The 15,118-nt window shown below is 43.5% G+C and overlaps 1 protein-coding gene across 2 annotated transcripts in view; it reads right to left on the bottom strand.

Annotated features, from left to right (window-relative positions):
• The window catches only part of klf12b (Kruppel-like factor 12b), a 58,655-nt gene that overhangs the window by 14,745 nt on the left and 28,792 nt on the right, over nt 1–15,118 (bottom strand). For both annotated transcript variants that reach the window (XM_049593614.1, XM_049593615.1), the window contains exons 3-4: nt 10,401–10,944; nt 3,814–3,949 (exon numbers count right to left, since the gene is read on the bottom strand). In XM_049593614.1, coding sequence (XP_049449571.1) covers nt 3,814–3,949; nt 10,401–10,944 — 680 coding nt within the window. The remainder of the gene's footprint in view (nt 1–3,813; nt 3,950–10,400; nt 10,945–15,118) is intronic.

The following is a 15,118-nucleotide window of genomic DNA, read 5'->3' as shown; positions in this document are numbered from 1 at the left end:
GAAACGCATGAATATGGAGGAGGCTGCCCAAGAAGCACATGACACACACACACACACACACACACACACACACACACACACACACACACACACACACTCTCTCCCTATCTCACTCTCTCCTTTCACTCATTTATTTATATATGGATACCTGGATTGGAAGCTGCAGGCACTCCCATCCTCCGCCCTTACACTCCTCTTCTCTGATGCTCTCTGGATGACTGCTTTTGTAAATGTGGATACTAAATTACATAAAGCAAATCTTTGCCCGCTCGCGGTGCGCACATCAAAATGAAAAGAGGAGAAACACAGTGACACAATGGGCCGATATGTTTCAAAAAAGAAGTGCCTGTCGGCTTCTGTTGCGCTGCAGATGTCCACAGAGCGCATGTGTTGTGTCAATACAGAATGCACATTCTTCCTCTATGTGGCCAAACCGGCGTGTAACTCAAGAAGACTACAGACTGCTTTGTTTTTCACAGACAAACATGCAAGTCTGTGTTCCTGTTGACAATGGCTGACCTCCTTCTGGAACCAGCTGTTCTGTCCACTGTGCAGAAAACACGTGCATGCATACAGTACAAAACACACACACACACACACACAAACACCGGAGGATTAATACTTACAGACGTGCACACATACTTTTTCACACGCACAGTCACGTACACACAGGAGCACAGTTTCCACACAGCACAGACTGCACTTTGCACACAGAGAAGTGAGTGTGTGGGCAGGCCCTGGCAGGGCATTGCTAAGCCTGGCTGGTGATTTCTCTCCATAGTGAAAGCTTGGGCAGTGAAAGGTTGGGTCCTGCCAACCTCTGTTCTCCTCTGACCACCCGGTGCCCACGTGTGGCACTCAGGGGCATGCCTGTCCCTTTCAATAACCTGCATTGAAACCTGAGTCCTCCAGTGAGTCTCTGTGTGTGTGTGCGGTGTGTGTGTGTGTCTTCCCAGAAACATGGCAGCCTCTACTTGTACCACTGAACAAGCACAGCAAGAGAACGAGCCTTTACCACAATGCGCCGCACAGTGCCACCACAATAACTCATTTAGTTTCATTACTGTAGATGTTCACACAGCCAACAATGCATAAACAAACAATACAATGTCTTGTACACAACCCTGTGAGCTGGACTGAAACCACCAAAACATAGCCAGTTGGGGTCGGGCAACCGTCAGCCTCAGCCTTGTTAATGTTCCTACATCATTAGCAGGATTCTCACAGAGTCCTGGAATACTTTCCTTACAGTTAGTCTAAATAAAAGTCCTACGGGCATTAACTTGAGTCTGGCCAGGCTGCTGGTTATGACTGTTCTGTGTTTATGGGCGGCAGGGGAGGAGGGCACTGCCGAGCCAAATGTTTCCCCGCGTCTGATTTCCTGTTTCTGATCAGAATACTGTAAGCCGTCATCCACTGGAGAGGGAAGTCTTTACATTCAACACAGATGGACTGGCACCACAGGAGTTGTGATGTCTGGGCATAAAGTATGTCTGAGCCATATGCATTCAGGCATATAGATGCACGCCCACGCATATACATCCAAATGTGGAAGAGCGGTTACAAAATGCGCAGAGAGATGCACAATGCTCGGTTCAGCACTGGGTTCATATGTAAATGATGCTCTCATCCAGGGTGACTAACAATGAGCGGTGTCAGGGAAAACATTTTAAACCTTTGTACTCTGAACTCTGTAATGCCATGTCAGAGCTCTTAATGTCCTCTGTACTTGTTCAATTTGTGTGCTTCATACAAACTTTATCAAACTTTCATGCTGTTAAACTAATAAATGTCACTCTTTTAAATTTGACATTTACATTTTCTTAATAGTTTGAGACCCAAAACCTCACTAAATTGATATAAAAATGGCTAATGGCAAGGGAAAGAGTGACTATTGGCAGCCCACAATGGAACACTGCAGAGGACTAGCTTTTCAAAACAAAAGCCCCTAATAGAGATTTGTGTTTATTAAGGGGGCTCTATGTGAATTTTAGCTGGACATGGTTCTCAACATTAAAGTGGCTGAGCCAGTGGCTAGCAGCTAACAGTGCTAACTCCATTAACAGTGCTAAACAACTGTAACAGTGCTGACAGAGCTAACAGTGGTAGCTTGGCGACAACGCCTTTCTGATATCAGCCTCATAAACACCGTATGAGCGCAGTAGAGTGTAGATACCTGACCTGAGCCTGACGGGACTCCACAGGCTGGGCCAGGTGCGGATGGATATTTACACCAGGTCGTGCTCAGCCTATAAGGGACTCTCTCTGTCTTGTTCATTGCTGGGGTTTGTTATTTATGTGACAACACATAAATGCAACAAATTTGGCTCCATTACAACTCACAAGATTCACGGACAAAACAACTGTCTTATACTAAACTGTCTTATACTAAACAATGACAGCGGACATTTCCTCTGCTCATATGAAGCCAGGATAAATCACACACAGGACTTAAAAAGCTGTTTTGTGGAGGCTTTATTGTCTTCACAATTTATTGTGTCTTATCTGTGAAATTAAAGTAAATAAAAGCTTGTTTCCACTGAGGGAAATGGTTTCATTACAGAAATAGACAGGAGGTCTGCGTCGCCATGACGTGTAGATACATTACTGGGGAGGTGCATGTCAGGCTACAGCGTAGGTTATGGTGTCAATTCGACACAGAAGTATAAATCCTGCTTTAAGCGTTGCTGGAAGACTGATCAAACAGAAGAGGACATCGCTGAAGCCATCCATGGTGGATGCTATCCTCTTACTCTAAGATAACTCCAAATACACCATGAGAGTTAGAGTACCTAAATAATTTATTTAACAGCAGTAACAGTTCAAGAAGAGTTTGTTCAGATGAGAACGTGACACGCGTCAATAGTAACACACTGTGTAATGTGTGGGTCTTTGTGTGACGTGTGTGTTATAACAATCAACCTGTGTGAACCTACATACATCAATGGTCATTCACAAGGTGCCACATGTATAATCATGGCATACAGGCAAGCTGTAACCATGGTAACAACAGCAGAATAACAGGGACCAACGCAGTGCTTCGATAACGTCAGATTAACTGTGTTGGGCTCAGGTCAGGTTTGGATTTGGATTGGATTGGGTTCGGTTTGGGCTCGGTCACTGCTCTCTCAGACTCGGGTCAGGTTCAGACAGAATTATGCCGCCCAAGCCGCACTCTCAAGAGCGCAATACAGAGTGGCAGTGATGAGTTACCCAGTAGGATACACACTTAAACAACATGTACATACATCTGGACAGGCTTATCAACAATAAACAGAGACGCTCAGATCGGAACACACACAGAGGTAGCATGACTTCATTCACTGTTCAGGACGCCATTACTCCACTTCATCTTCACATAGTGGTGTGCTGCTGTATCAATGTTGCATAAAGATGTTATGCTACTTCAATGTGCTATAAAGCAGTTATTTAAATAAACAGGTACATTATAATGTATCTCTTTGCTATTTGAATACGTAATAATGTGAAGGAAAGTTAGTTTGAGAAAAAATGTCTTTCTCCAACACTAAGAATACTGTACTGTAGCAGTGGGCTAATCTGAATCTCCCATATCACCACTGCAGCCAACAGTAAAGAGTGTTTGGATCAAGACTGTACGTCCCAAACATCTTCCTGTGACAGGACGGAACAGAAATAGAATCTAAAGACAGAGATACAAGGATTTTTTTTTTAGAGTTGTTGAGGTCAGTAGAGGAGAAAAAGTCAGTATAGAGACTCAACACTTACACACACACACACACACACACACACACACACACACACACACACACGTGCACAGATCATGATACTCACTCTTGTACAGCGCGGGCTATAGACAGCGCAGTGGAGCCGGTCTCATTAACGCTATCCAAGGTCACGTTTGGCAGGTCGTCGTCATCGCTGTCACTCTTGATCTGCCTTGGCGACAGGCCGTTGGGGTCTGTGTGTGCTGCGAGGACGGGACACAGACACGGGAGTCAGTGGGTACATTTGTTATTGAGTGTGTGTGTGTGTGTGTTGAGTGTGTGTGAATACTTAACATGTCCAAGTTAAAAGTATGTGTGCATGCATGAGTGCCACTCTGCTGAGCACTCTGCTCCTCTACATGTGCAGCTGACAGAGAATCATATTCATGATAATGACAAACTTCCACATAAAAGGCCCGAGGACAACACAAAAGTCTAAATCCACCCGTTCGCTGCTGCAATCTTTTCACAGAACATCCTGATAATTAGCAGGCTAGCTTTGTCTCGTCTTTGATTCTTCTCTCTTTGCACAGTAACCAAGAAAAACCCGCGCAACATTTGACTGGCCAGCATGTGATTAACCATGATCCTCTGAGCCTCGGAGCCAGCGAGCGCAGGGGTCTCTGTCTCTTGAGCTGCATGACAAAGTAACGTCTATTCCACAAGTTGTGACAACTTCTCCCCTGGACAACTGATTGGATATATTGCCAAAGCCTGCAGCCATTCTGTCCTCTCTGTCTCCATGAACACCGGCTGCGCACATCCTGGATAACTCAAGAGATGAACGTCAGAAAAAATAAAAACCTGTCGGAGACTACTTGTCAAAGGAAAGTAGCTGCAAATCCACCAGATTAAACCTGATTGAGTTGTACAGTAATTTAGAAAAGATGTAGAAGGATGCACAACTTGGAAACTGCATGGCTGAGATTTACAATATCTAATAGCTATTCTCATTTCTGAAGATGCAATCGTTGCAAACACAGTGATACATTTTCAACTGCAGCATCCCCAGTTACTGTACTCCTGGTGCTTTTATAAAAGCTATCAGGACGTCACCTCCTCTGCCCTCTCAGCCGAGACTGTGGCCATAATGGCCCATAATAAGGGTCTAGAGTTAGGAGCGGACATGGTGTTATTACTGGATGGGGGGGGGGCACACACAGAAATAATGCTGTAACTCTGCTGGAGCTTTAGCTTTAAAGGTTTCTAACTGTTTTCGTAGACTAAGACATGCAGAGTGGTCACCAGCTCGCCTACCCTATGGAAAACCTGTAATTAGTTCGAAATGCATCGTGTGTTGCAAAGGGGTATTTTGAGCGAGGGACACAAAGGAGGAGTGGTGGAGAGGTGGGCAGAGCACCGGATTTCTTTCTTTCTCTCCTGTTGTTTCCAGTCAAGCCCTGTTTCCATGGCAACCTCCTGCCGGAGACAGGGAGACAGCAGTGAAAGGAAGGGTACCCGCCCTCTCTTAAAGAGGATGGCCAACCTGTGTGTGCGTGTATGTGTGGGTGAGTGGAAGTGTGTATGTGTGTGTGCCTGAGTGTTTTTGTATCTATGTTGAAAGCTTCAGAATGACCGAGACTTGCATCACTGCATATGATTGTTTGGTTTGTACGGAGTCAAACAAGGTAAATCTGGGCTCTTGACCCTCACATTAAACTTCATACTGGGGCTGTGGGCTTCAGATAGAGACTCCTAAAGGCAACAAATCATTTCTCCAGCCACCAAACAATAGTGCCACGTGAGAGAGGAAACTGCAGATAAGATGGGACCAAAAAAATCTACTCAAAATATCGTATAACACTCCATTGAAAAAATGACTTTGACTGTGGGTCATTAAAAGGAGCAGTGTGTAAGATTTAGGGGGATTTAGTGCCATCTAGTGGTGATGACTGCAGATTGCAACCAGCTGAAACTTCTCCCAGTTAGAATTCCTTCAGTGTTCATAGTTGGGGAGGTTTCTACCAGGAGCTGAGTTATCCGCAGAGGTCTCTTCCTCTCCGAAACAAATGGACCAGGTGATATAAACCAGTAAAACCAGCGAATAAGGCAGTTTTATACTGCAAACTGGTGTTCCTCCAATGCTCTTCAGCATGTCGGATAGGGGCCACTAGCCCAGCACCTGTTAATGTGTGCTCTTCTTTTTTCTCTGATACCTTAAGATCCAATGTTAATGAGCTTTTTATCACAAGCCAAATTATGCACAGAGGTCTCTTCCTCTCTGAAACAAATGGATCTGTTGGACACTAAAACTTTCACGCATGCGCAATAGGTGTATTTTCTAGCCGTTAAGCTACCAGCCAGCAAGACAGATGTAAGCTAGCAGAGATATAAATTAGACAAAGAGTGATTGTGACACAAAGCTATATGCGTTATTCAATGTGTATGTAAGTTTGAAATTGTGTTCAGTATATCTTCATACTTGGACATGCAAACTGGAGGAGCCAGAGATCGAACTGCTGATCTTGCCGATCTTCCTCCTGCTGGTCTTCCTCCTATCTCAAAGCCTCAGTTGCCCATAGGTTATCACAGGATCCTTTATGGCCCCATCTTGATCTATGGGCAACTGAGGCTTTGAGGTAGGAGGAAGATCAGCAGTTCAATCCCTGGCTCCTCCAGTCTGCATGTCCAAGTATGAAAATATACTGAACCCCAGATTGCTCCTGACGGTGGTTCCATGGTGTGATTGCGAGTGAATGGTTATGGAGTAGCGGTTGGCACCTTGTATGGTAGCTCTGGCCACCAGTGTGTGAATGGGTGAATTTGACATGTAGTGCCAAAGCGCTTTGACTCGTCAGAGGTCTAGAAAGGCACTTATCAAGTGCAATCCATTGCCATTCAATGAAGCAGTGTCATATTACAAATCATGTCTAAATGTTTGACCCTCTCATCATGGAGGAACTGCTAACTACGGTTGCATTGTGAAAAACACTAATGGCCCTATTGAAAGCATGTGTTTGGTTTGTCCGTTCTGGGGATACTGTAGAAACATGGCGGTGCAACATGGCGATCTCCTTGAACGACGATGACGAAGGACCTGCTCCGTTTGTAAATAGAAACAGCTCATTCTACGATAACATTCTGAGGTTTTGTGTGTCAGCTCTGGTAGTTACCAGCTATGCTCCTCTAAGTGGTTGCTTTTTAATAGTTGTTGTCTTTTTGTGAATTTATTATATGTTGTATTTGTTGCATTTAAATGTGTGTTGAGTGGCTGCTACCTCGGCCAGATCTCTCTGTAAAGAGATTTTCAATCTCAATGGGACTTCCTGGTTAAAAAAAACAAAAACACGACAATTCTTGATTATTCACTAAACAAAACATACTTATTATATTATATTCCAGTTAATATATCCCCCTAAATGTTCCACACTATTCCTGTAATAAATAGCTAAGTGTTCTGTTTGTCTCCTGGTTGCAATGTCATTAAAAGTGACTGCATCCACCACACCCAGCGTTCAACATTCATCCCATTTCCTTTGTGTTTTGTGCTTTCAGAGCCGGGCAGAGCTGATGTCGGACTGCGTACATGTGTGTGTGCGTGCATGTGTTTGTGTAAGTGCCACCCGTCTTCAATATCCATCCACACCCTCTTATGCAAGTCTTGTTTTTCCTGTCCTTTCCTCTTTCCTCTCCTCTCCTTGGGAGCAGACATAAAACGCCCATCTCTAAGGGGACCACCCCACCCAGCCGACCAAGTGTCTTTCTGACTACTTGCTCTAATTACACATGTTTGCTTGCGTGTGTGCATGGGTGTGAGTTAAAGTCCGAGTGTCTCTGTCTGTCCTGCAAGGAGTCACAAGAAGCAACCTCTTTTACAACCAACAGCGGGCCTGTGTGCGGCTCAGAGTTGGACAGAAACACCTACTGTCGGCTTACTCCCAGTGGTTGGCAGTAAAACCACACCCAGAGAGAAAACCAATAACGCAGTCTCTGCCAGGCCAGTGAGGTCTAATACTCAAACTGCCCCGGATGTTTGCTTCTCGGTAGAAAGAGAGGCAACAACTGGTGTGGCCCTGGTTACCTGCACCAGAGGCTATTTGAGACAGCCGAGCAAAATCTCTGTCAGTTAAAGACGGGAGATCCTTTCAGCCTGTAAAACTCATCTCCGCTCTGAAGGGGGAACATCATCGCCTGAGGGTCCGACTCTAAAAGTATGTACACACACAGTCAGCTCTCACAGCGTTGTGTGTGCAAGTTCTTTGAGTGAAGACAGTAGGACATCTGGGAAGACAAATATACCAACATAAACAGCTTGTCATTGGGATTTCTCAAACCACATCACACACCTATTGCAGCCACGTCTTCACTGCCTGATGCCAGCGTGGACATCTTTGTCATCCCTTGTTTCTGACCCAGTCACATCAGACATGTACCTCTTTTTAATTCACTTTGGGAGGCTCTTAATGACCCCTTTAGCAGGAATACAGTTGAAGTGTATTGTGATGGTTATAATTGATAAATGAAAATATTCAACCGTATTGATTAAAGCAATATTCATCTCCCTCCCCTCAGGCAGATGGCTGCAAAGCCTCAATGCACGAACAACAAGGCTAAAGTGCAGTTTCCTCCCAGACGCTTGGCTTAAAGTCTGTCCTCCTCTTATACTGCTGCGACTCTGTGCGGCTATTGATGCACTATTACGCACTTTTTTAACTGTGTTGTATTTATTAAAGGCTTTTAGGTTACATAATTATTCATTATAGGTCTCTTTCACATGTTATTTATTCTGTACGCAGCTGGACCTGGGTAACAAATGTCATTCCTTTATGTTTTTAACATGTTTGACAGTAAACCCCCCAGAATGATCATTTATATATCAAGTTGTAACCCTGTGTTATCTTGAATTTGTGAAGAAAACTTGTCACATGCCTCCATGGTGAACAAAGAATTCAAAAATAGAGAAAATTCTTGATGATTGAAGTAAATGGGGGCATGAGTGATAGAACTCCTGGTTAATGAACCAGCTAGGAGGAGGGACTTCATCAGAATGCATGAGTTCAAATGCATGTGCTTGCTCAGGTGCTTTATTTGTCTGCACTTAAGACTGCTTAAGTATTTTCAATGATAATTTTAAGATACATGTGTTTGGTGAGTATTGAGCATAGGGCTGGATAAATGAGACTTGATTATACAACACAAGTTGTGGGAAATTTTTCTCAGTTTTTGGATTCTTCGTTCACTGTGAAGGCATGTGAGAAAACCAGTGTTTTCTTCACAAATTCAACATGACAAAGGGTGAGTAACTGATACAGTCTTAGGGCCGCTGTGAGACTGCACCTTCTTGGGGTAACAAAAAAGTTTGTCCTGGGTGTGTTGGTATGGACAACCAAGAAAGGACGGCAGAAGAGATATCTGCACCCCAATACAACTGGGCTGGACACCCACCAAAAAGGTTCACGGGCTGTGATACATGCCAAAAAAAAAAAAAAAAAAACCATCAGGGTGCAGCAAACATTTCAGTCCTTGACTATCATCAGTGTTACTGAGACGAGTGCTTCACAGAACAGATAAAGACTCACACAGATTACGACCAGGTGTGATGAATCAGTCAGCTGGTGCCACTAATTACAGGAGATCAACTCTAAGGTGCAGAGGCCTGACTACCAAATCACAATGACCAGTCCAATGAGTATTTATAGTATATTTTTATTTTATTTTTGTATTCATTTATTTTTTGTAATTTTATTTTTTAATTTAATTTAATTTTATTTTTTTTATTATTTTATTTTTATTTCTTTTTAGCTTTTTATTTCTACCAAATCATAATGATGTCCTATGAGTACTGTACTATTCACAACATCCTCAAACACTGATGTATGATAGCTGGACATATACAAATGTACAAAACCCCAACTGTAAACAGCAAAAAACTGAAAAAAAAACCCCAAACATAATAATATAATAATAATGATAAAAAATATCAGTAAATAAGTACACAAATAAACAAAAAAAATATTTTGTATATATTTAAAATAAAAAAATAATAATAAAATTAAAAATAAAATAGAGTAAAAATATATATAAAAACTCACTGGTCTGGTCGTTGTAATCTGGTAGCCAGGCCTCTGCTACTCAGAGCTGATCTCACCTAATTAGTAGCACCAGCTGACTCATTCATCACACCTGGTAGTAATCTGTGTGTGTCTGTATCTGTTCTGTGAAGCACTCATCAAGGACTGAAATGTTTGCTGCTGTTTTTAATCACTTTTTATTATATTTTGCACTTTGAGCACCTTTCTTTTGTGTATGGATGTTCTTTTTTTTTTTTTTTTACATTGATCTCAGCCTGCGAACCTTTTCAGAGGCTGTCCAGCCCAGTTGTATTGGTGTGCGAGTTTCTCCTCTGCCGTCATTTCTTGAGTCATTGATATATAAATTATTTTTGGGGTTAAGTATTCCTTTAAGCTGAATATTTTTCATAAGATAGCTCATTTGGAAGGGTGAAGAAACTGTCCATGAAAGTCTATGTCAAGTCAAACAGCTTATGTCGCAGTGTAAAACTAGGAAGTCATGAGGCAGTGGCACAATGTCTGAGTCATAAAATATCATCATTTCCTTTTGAATAGCTGCTGGCAACTTTGAATTCACAGCATTTCTAAAAAAAGGAAAGTCAGTCATAAGAATATTGAGTAAATTCACAGAGCGTGGTCTCACCTTTGCCCTGGCTTTTGACCTCATCCAGCAGAGGTAGCATGATGGCGTTGTTGAGGCTGGAGGGTGATCGAACGGCAGTGGTGTACATGAGAGGCAGTGACTGTACCACAACTGGGATGCGGTGAACATGGCTGGCCAGCTTCCCCGCTCCCTGCAGGCTCAGAGGGCTGGATGGAGGCGGTGGCACAGAGTGCAGGATGTGCAAATACGGCTGACCTCTCACCCCGGTTCCGGGGGCAACCAGAGGGCCTGGCGTGAGCACCGATGAGGCTGAGGTGATAACCGATGGAGAGGAGGAGGAGGAGGATGACGACGATAAAGAAGACGGGGAGAAAGCGGATCTGAGAGGGGAGGATGATGAGGTGGTGGTGGGGGTGGTGGATGAAGAGGAGGGGCGGGGTTTGTTGATTGACAGGTCGACAGGCTCGGTCTGTGTGTGGAAGTGCAGGTCGTGAGCGAGCAGGTCTTCTGGAGGTTCAGGTTTAACTCTGCTGAGGAAGAAGGGGACGCCGTCCATCGCAGAATAAGGGCGCACTTTAGGTGACTGTGGAAGAAAAAGAAGCATCAGTGTTAGATTTGTCCTGCACTAACACATTTTTGTCATTTTAACACCTTAAAAATGCCACAGACAACAAGAAAGATCCATGCCATATACGCAATTTAAGGAATACGTCACCATCCAAATTATCTCCTGGCTGTTCTCATGTACCTCTCACAGGTAATGCACCAGAATTCATATACAACCATGTAATTGGGAAGGCTGTGATCGTGTGACCAATGCCTTGACAGGGGTAAGGAAGAAAGTAGTATAAAGTAGTATAAAACACAGAACTTTTCCCCAGGAGACCAGTGTTTGTGTTCCGTGTGAAGCCAGGTGAACTCTGAGCTGTAATAAATTCCTTTAAAGTGCGAAGCTACTTGGCAATAAATTACCTGATTCTGATCTGTTTCCTTTCCTAAACCTAACTTACCTACCTTTACCTAACCTTTCACACCCTATTTGGTTCGGTTCAATCGAACTCAAGTTCGTTTGCCCCTGAGTGCGGTTTGTTTGGGCAGGTGTGAACACAGCAATCACACTCAGATGTGCACCAAAACAAGCGGACCAAGACCTTCTTGAAGAGGTGTTCTCGGTTGGGTTACAAATGAACTCTGGTGCGGTTCGTTTGTGGTGAGAACGTGTTCTGACCTGGATCTGAACCAACTGCAGTCACATGACACATTGTTTGGGTTAAACACGAGCATGTTACAGTCCTGGAGGATTATTAATGTGCACCTCCTCCTGTACTGCCTTAATATGCACATTCAGCACATCCAATGCATCAAAACATTGTTTTCTAGTTGGAGCCGTGCCTCGTTTTCAAACTGTATGCTTTGACTAAAATGAACAATGACAGCAATATAGTCCACGATGAGCAGCGCTAAAATCAACCTGCGTAGTTGTCCCTCCATTGTGACATTAGAAAGTGTCACATTTATCTTGCAAGTGAACTCTTCTTCAACATTCTTCAACGCTTTCTCACACAAGGCATTTGATCTGGTCTGTTTGTAAATGCTGCCGTGAGAACACAAACCAACTCTAGGCAATTATACAACTTTGTAACAAAATTAGTCCCTGATTCAGACCAAAGCAAGACAACTCTAGGTCTGAAAGCACCCTCACTTTACGTTAAGTACACAACTGTGACGACCCCAGACCATGTATGTTTTCCTAAACCTAACCTGTGTAACTTTGGGTTCCTTATCTGCTGTGAGGGTCCAAGGACAGAGGGATGTTGTATGCTGTAAAGCCCTCTAAGGCAAATTGTGATTTGTGATATTGGGCTTCAAAAATAAAACTGAATTGAATATAGAAATTGTCATTTTGTGGGTGAAGTGTTCCTTTAATGTATTTAAGGCATACAATTTTATGTTATTGCTCCTGTTATAATTCTTCTCTTCAACCAGTCAGGCCAGATAGTGATAAGATAATGGATTCAGGAGTAGGATGATTGTTTTTGTCCGCGTATTCATCTTCAGGAGCAATAATACTTAATGATATAGATATGTCATAAAAGGTATATGCAGTGACATTTATTGGGAAAGTAGCAATTAATTTCCTCATGTTCATTCAAGCATTCAACTCCTACTTGGTTAGCATGATGTCATCCACAGATGAAACGCAGGAGTAGATAGTGTCTCTCACACTCGCCTCCTTTCACCGTCTACTTTCTGTCTTTCTTTTCTCTCTTGGCGTGGGCTGCTCTCTCTAGCTCTCTCTCTCTTCCTCCTGTTTTCCATCACTCCCACAGAAAAGCAGCTCTCTTGGCTCCCCTTGTATCTCTCCTAAATCTCCTTTGTGACGGTGGAAAAACATCATATGGGCTCAATTTCCTGACCGTCTCTCTCTGTCTCTCAGCAATGGGCCTCCTAAGGCCAACGCTGGTGGCTCAGTGTATCCCTCAACACATCTTTCACTTAACACCAAGCAGACTGTAACACAACCGCTCCATCTGTCTGCACAAGTTTCAGGAACCTGTTTACTTGGAAAAGATAATGAAGAACATACACGGTAGAAAAGCGACACTCACCCTGCTACTAGTTATTTGTTTCGCCGAACTCCCATACTTTTGATCCTCTTTGATAGCGCAATTTTTGCCGTACTGTCAATTGAAGCATGTTACATGTGATGTAGCAGATATAGACTTGCCGTGCTCGCTGTGGGAGGGGTGCTAGAGTGTGCGGTGAGCGGTGTTGATCCTCACAGTGGAGCCTTTCAGAGGCTGAGTCACACTTAGGGCCATCGGGGAGCGAGTACATCCAGGATTTTTTAACTGATCATACAGGAAAAGCTCATTAAAGTAAAGGGAAAAACTTAAACTCAGGCTCCAATTGCAGCTGTGGCAGATATGAAAAACGTTCTTGCACCGTGGATTTTCATCCTCACTTTTGTTTTTGAGACTCACATTTTTTTCCCCTTATGTAATGCTGGCTGAGAGTGGATCTGTGGTGAATTACGAATTTTTCTGAGTGAATGTGTGTGTGTGTGTGTGTGTGTGTGTGTGTGTGTGTGTGTGTGTTTGAGTGTGTGAGTGTGTTCTTTTATGTAGTAGCCTGCTATTTTTACTCCAGACTTGTATACTCGTTTTCGGCCTACAGGAAATGTTACGACCCCATGAATCAAAAAGGGCCTCTCCCTGTGTAACTCCTCCTCAGTTAAAAAACAAACCCTATCCCCATGAAATATGCCCTCTGATGACCTCTGGGCCTTGTCAGGGTTCAGCTCAGGGTCAGTGGTGTCAAGGTCAGGGTTCACAGCACATGGTATGCGTCATAATACCACCCACCAAGCATTTCCAAGTTTCTATACAACTTTATGCATGAAAGTGTTCTTGAAAACAACAAAAACAACATATTTTTTTTTCATATCATATCTATAAACAGCCTTAGGTATTACAACCGCAATGTTTTTGGGGCTGATTGATAGCACAGCTCAGATAGATAGATAGGAAATGAAGGAGAAAGAAGGGGGGATGACATGCAGCGAAGGGCCAAACTGCAGGGACTTTATGGGGTGCTATCAGGTGAGCTAGAGGTCACCCTGGCTGGAAAAAATACTTAAAGGTATACTTAAATACTTAAAGGTTCAGATCTTTTGAAGTGGGGTTGTATGAGGCACTTATCCATAGTCAGTGTATTACATACAGTAGATGTCAGGCTGCATGCTCCCGGTTTGGAGAAGCAGGCAGGAGTAGCGCCACGGAAGTTAAGCAATGTACTGCTGTGGATGGGGACAGCAACAAAATGTATTTAAGCCACCTAAAAAATCTATATCAGTTTAAGTGTGTGCTATATTGAGAGTATTTTCACTGCTTTCCCTTAATATCAGACAGCCTTTGCGACAGGGGAAGCCGTAAACGTCTTCAGTTCCCCATCTATGCCCTCGTCAAAGCCACCAGACTCCATAAAAAAAAACAACTGTTATTTTAACTCACTGAACTCAGGAGCTGCTGGTCTACCGCTGCCTCGATTGGTTAGTTTGTTAGCGTTATTGTGTCGTTTAGGTGAATCAGAAGTAACCTTTTGAAAACACCAAGTCACACAATGATGCAAACAGACTAAATGATCGAGGCAGCTTTAGGCCCCAAACACACAGGAAGCGTTTTGCAGGTTAAAAAACAGGAGGCGCACTGCACCGTCTTTTTTGTTACTAAATCGAATGCCACTGGTAAAAAAACACTTGCTGCACCTTTTTATTGTTGCCAGGCAACCACCTCATCATGTCCTTATCCTTCCTTTATGTATTTTCTCACAGTAATTAGTATCTAGTTCCTAAAATGTTGAGGCAGAGGGTACTTGCTGTAGCTCTGGTTGAGGGTGAGAGGCTGTCAGTAAATAGTCTGTTGGACACAGGGAAACAGAGATCTGTGTGGGTACATGAGACCCTAAAAAAGAGGTGGATCATGGGGAGTACCACCAGTTGGTCCAGGAGCTTCACCTCCATGATGGCTGTTTCTAGGCATATTTTAGGATGACTCAGGGGCAGTTTGACAACCTGCTGTTTATCGTCGGGCCGTATAGCTCTGGGTATCCACCAACCGCTACCACTAATCTCCTCCATTGTTTACCAACTGTAAACTTGTTGTCGTGACCACCACAGAGGGCCCGCCTCTAAAATAATCTGATTGGACAATGGGAAAAAAGAGATGACATGGGGCGTTTTTCCGCTCTGAGTTGAA

Source organism: Epinephelus fuscoguttatus, linkage group LG13 (genome assembly GCF_011397635.1).
Source record: "Epinephelus fuscoguttatus linkage group LG13, E.fuscoguttatus.final_Chr_v1".
Taxonomy (NCBI): Eukaryota; Metazoa; Chordata; class Actinopteri; order Perciformes; family Serranidae; genus Epinephelus; species Epinephelus fuscoguttatus.
The sequence above is the reverse complement of the archived record's forward strand: the minus strand, read 5'-3'. Positions and strand labels throughout refer to the sequence as shown.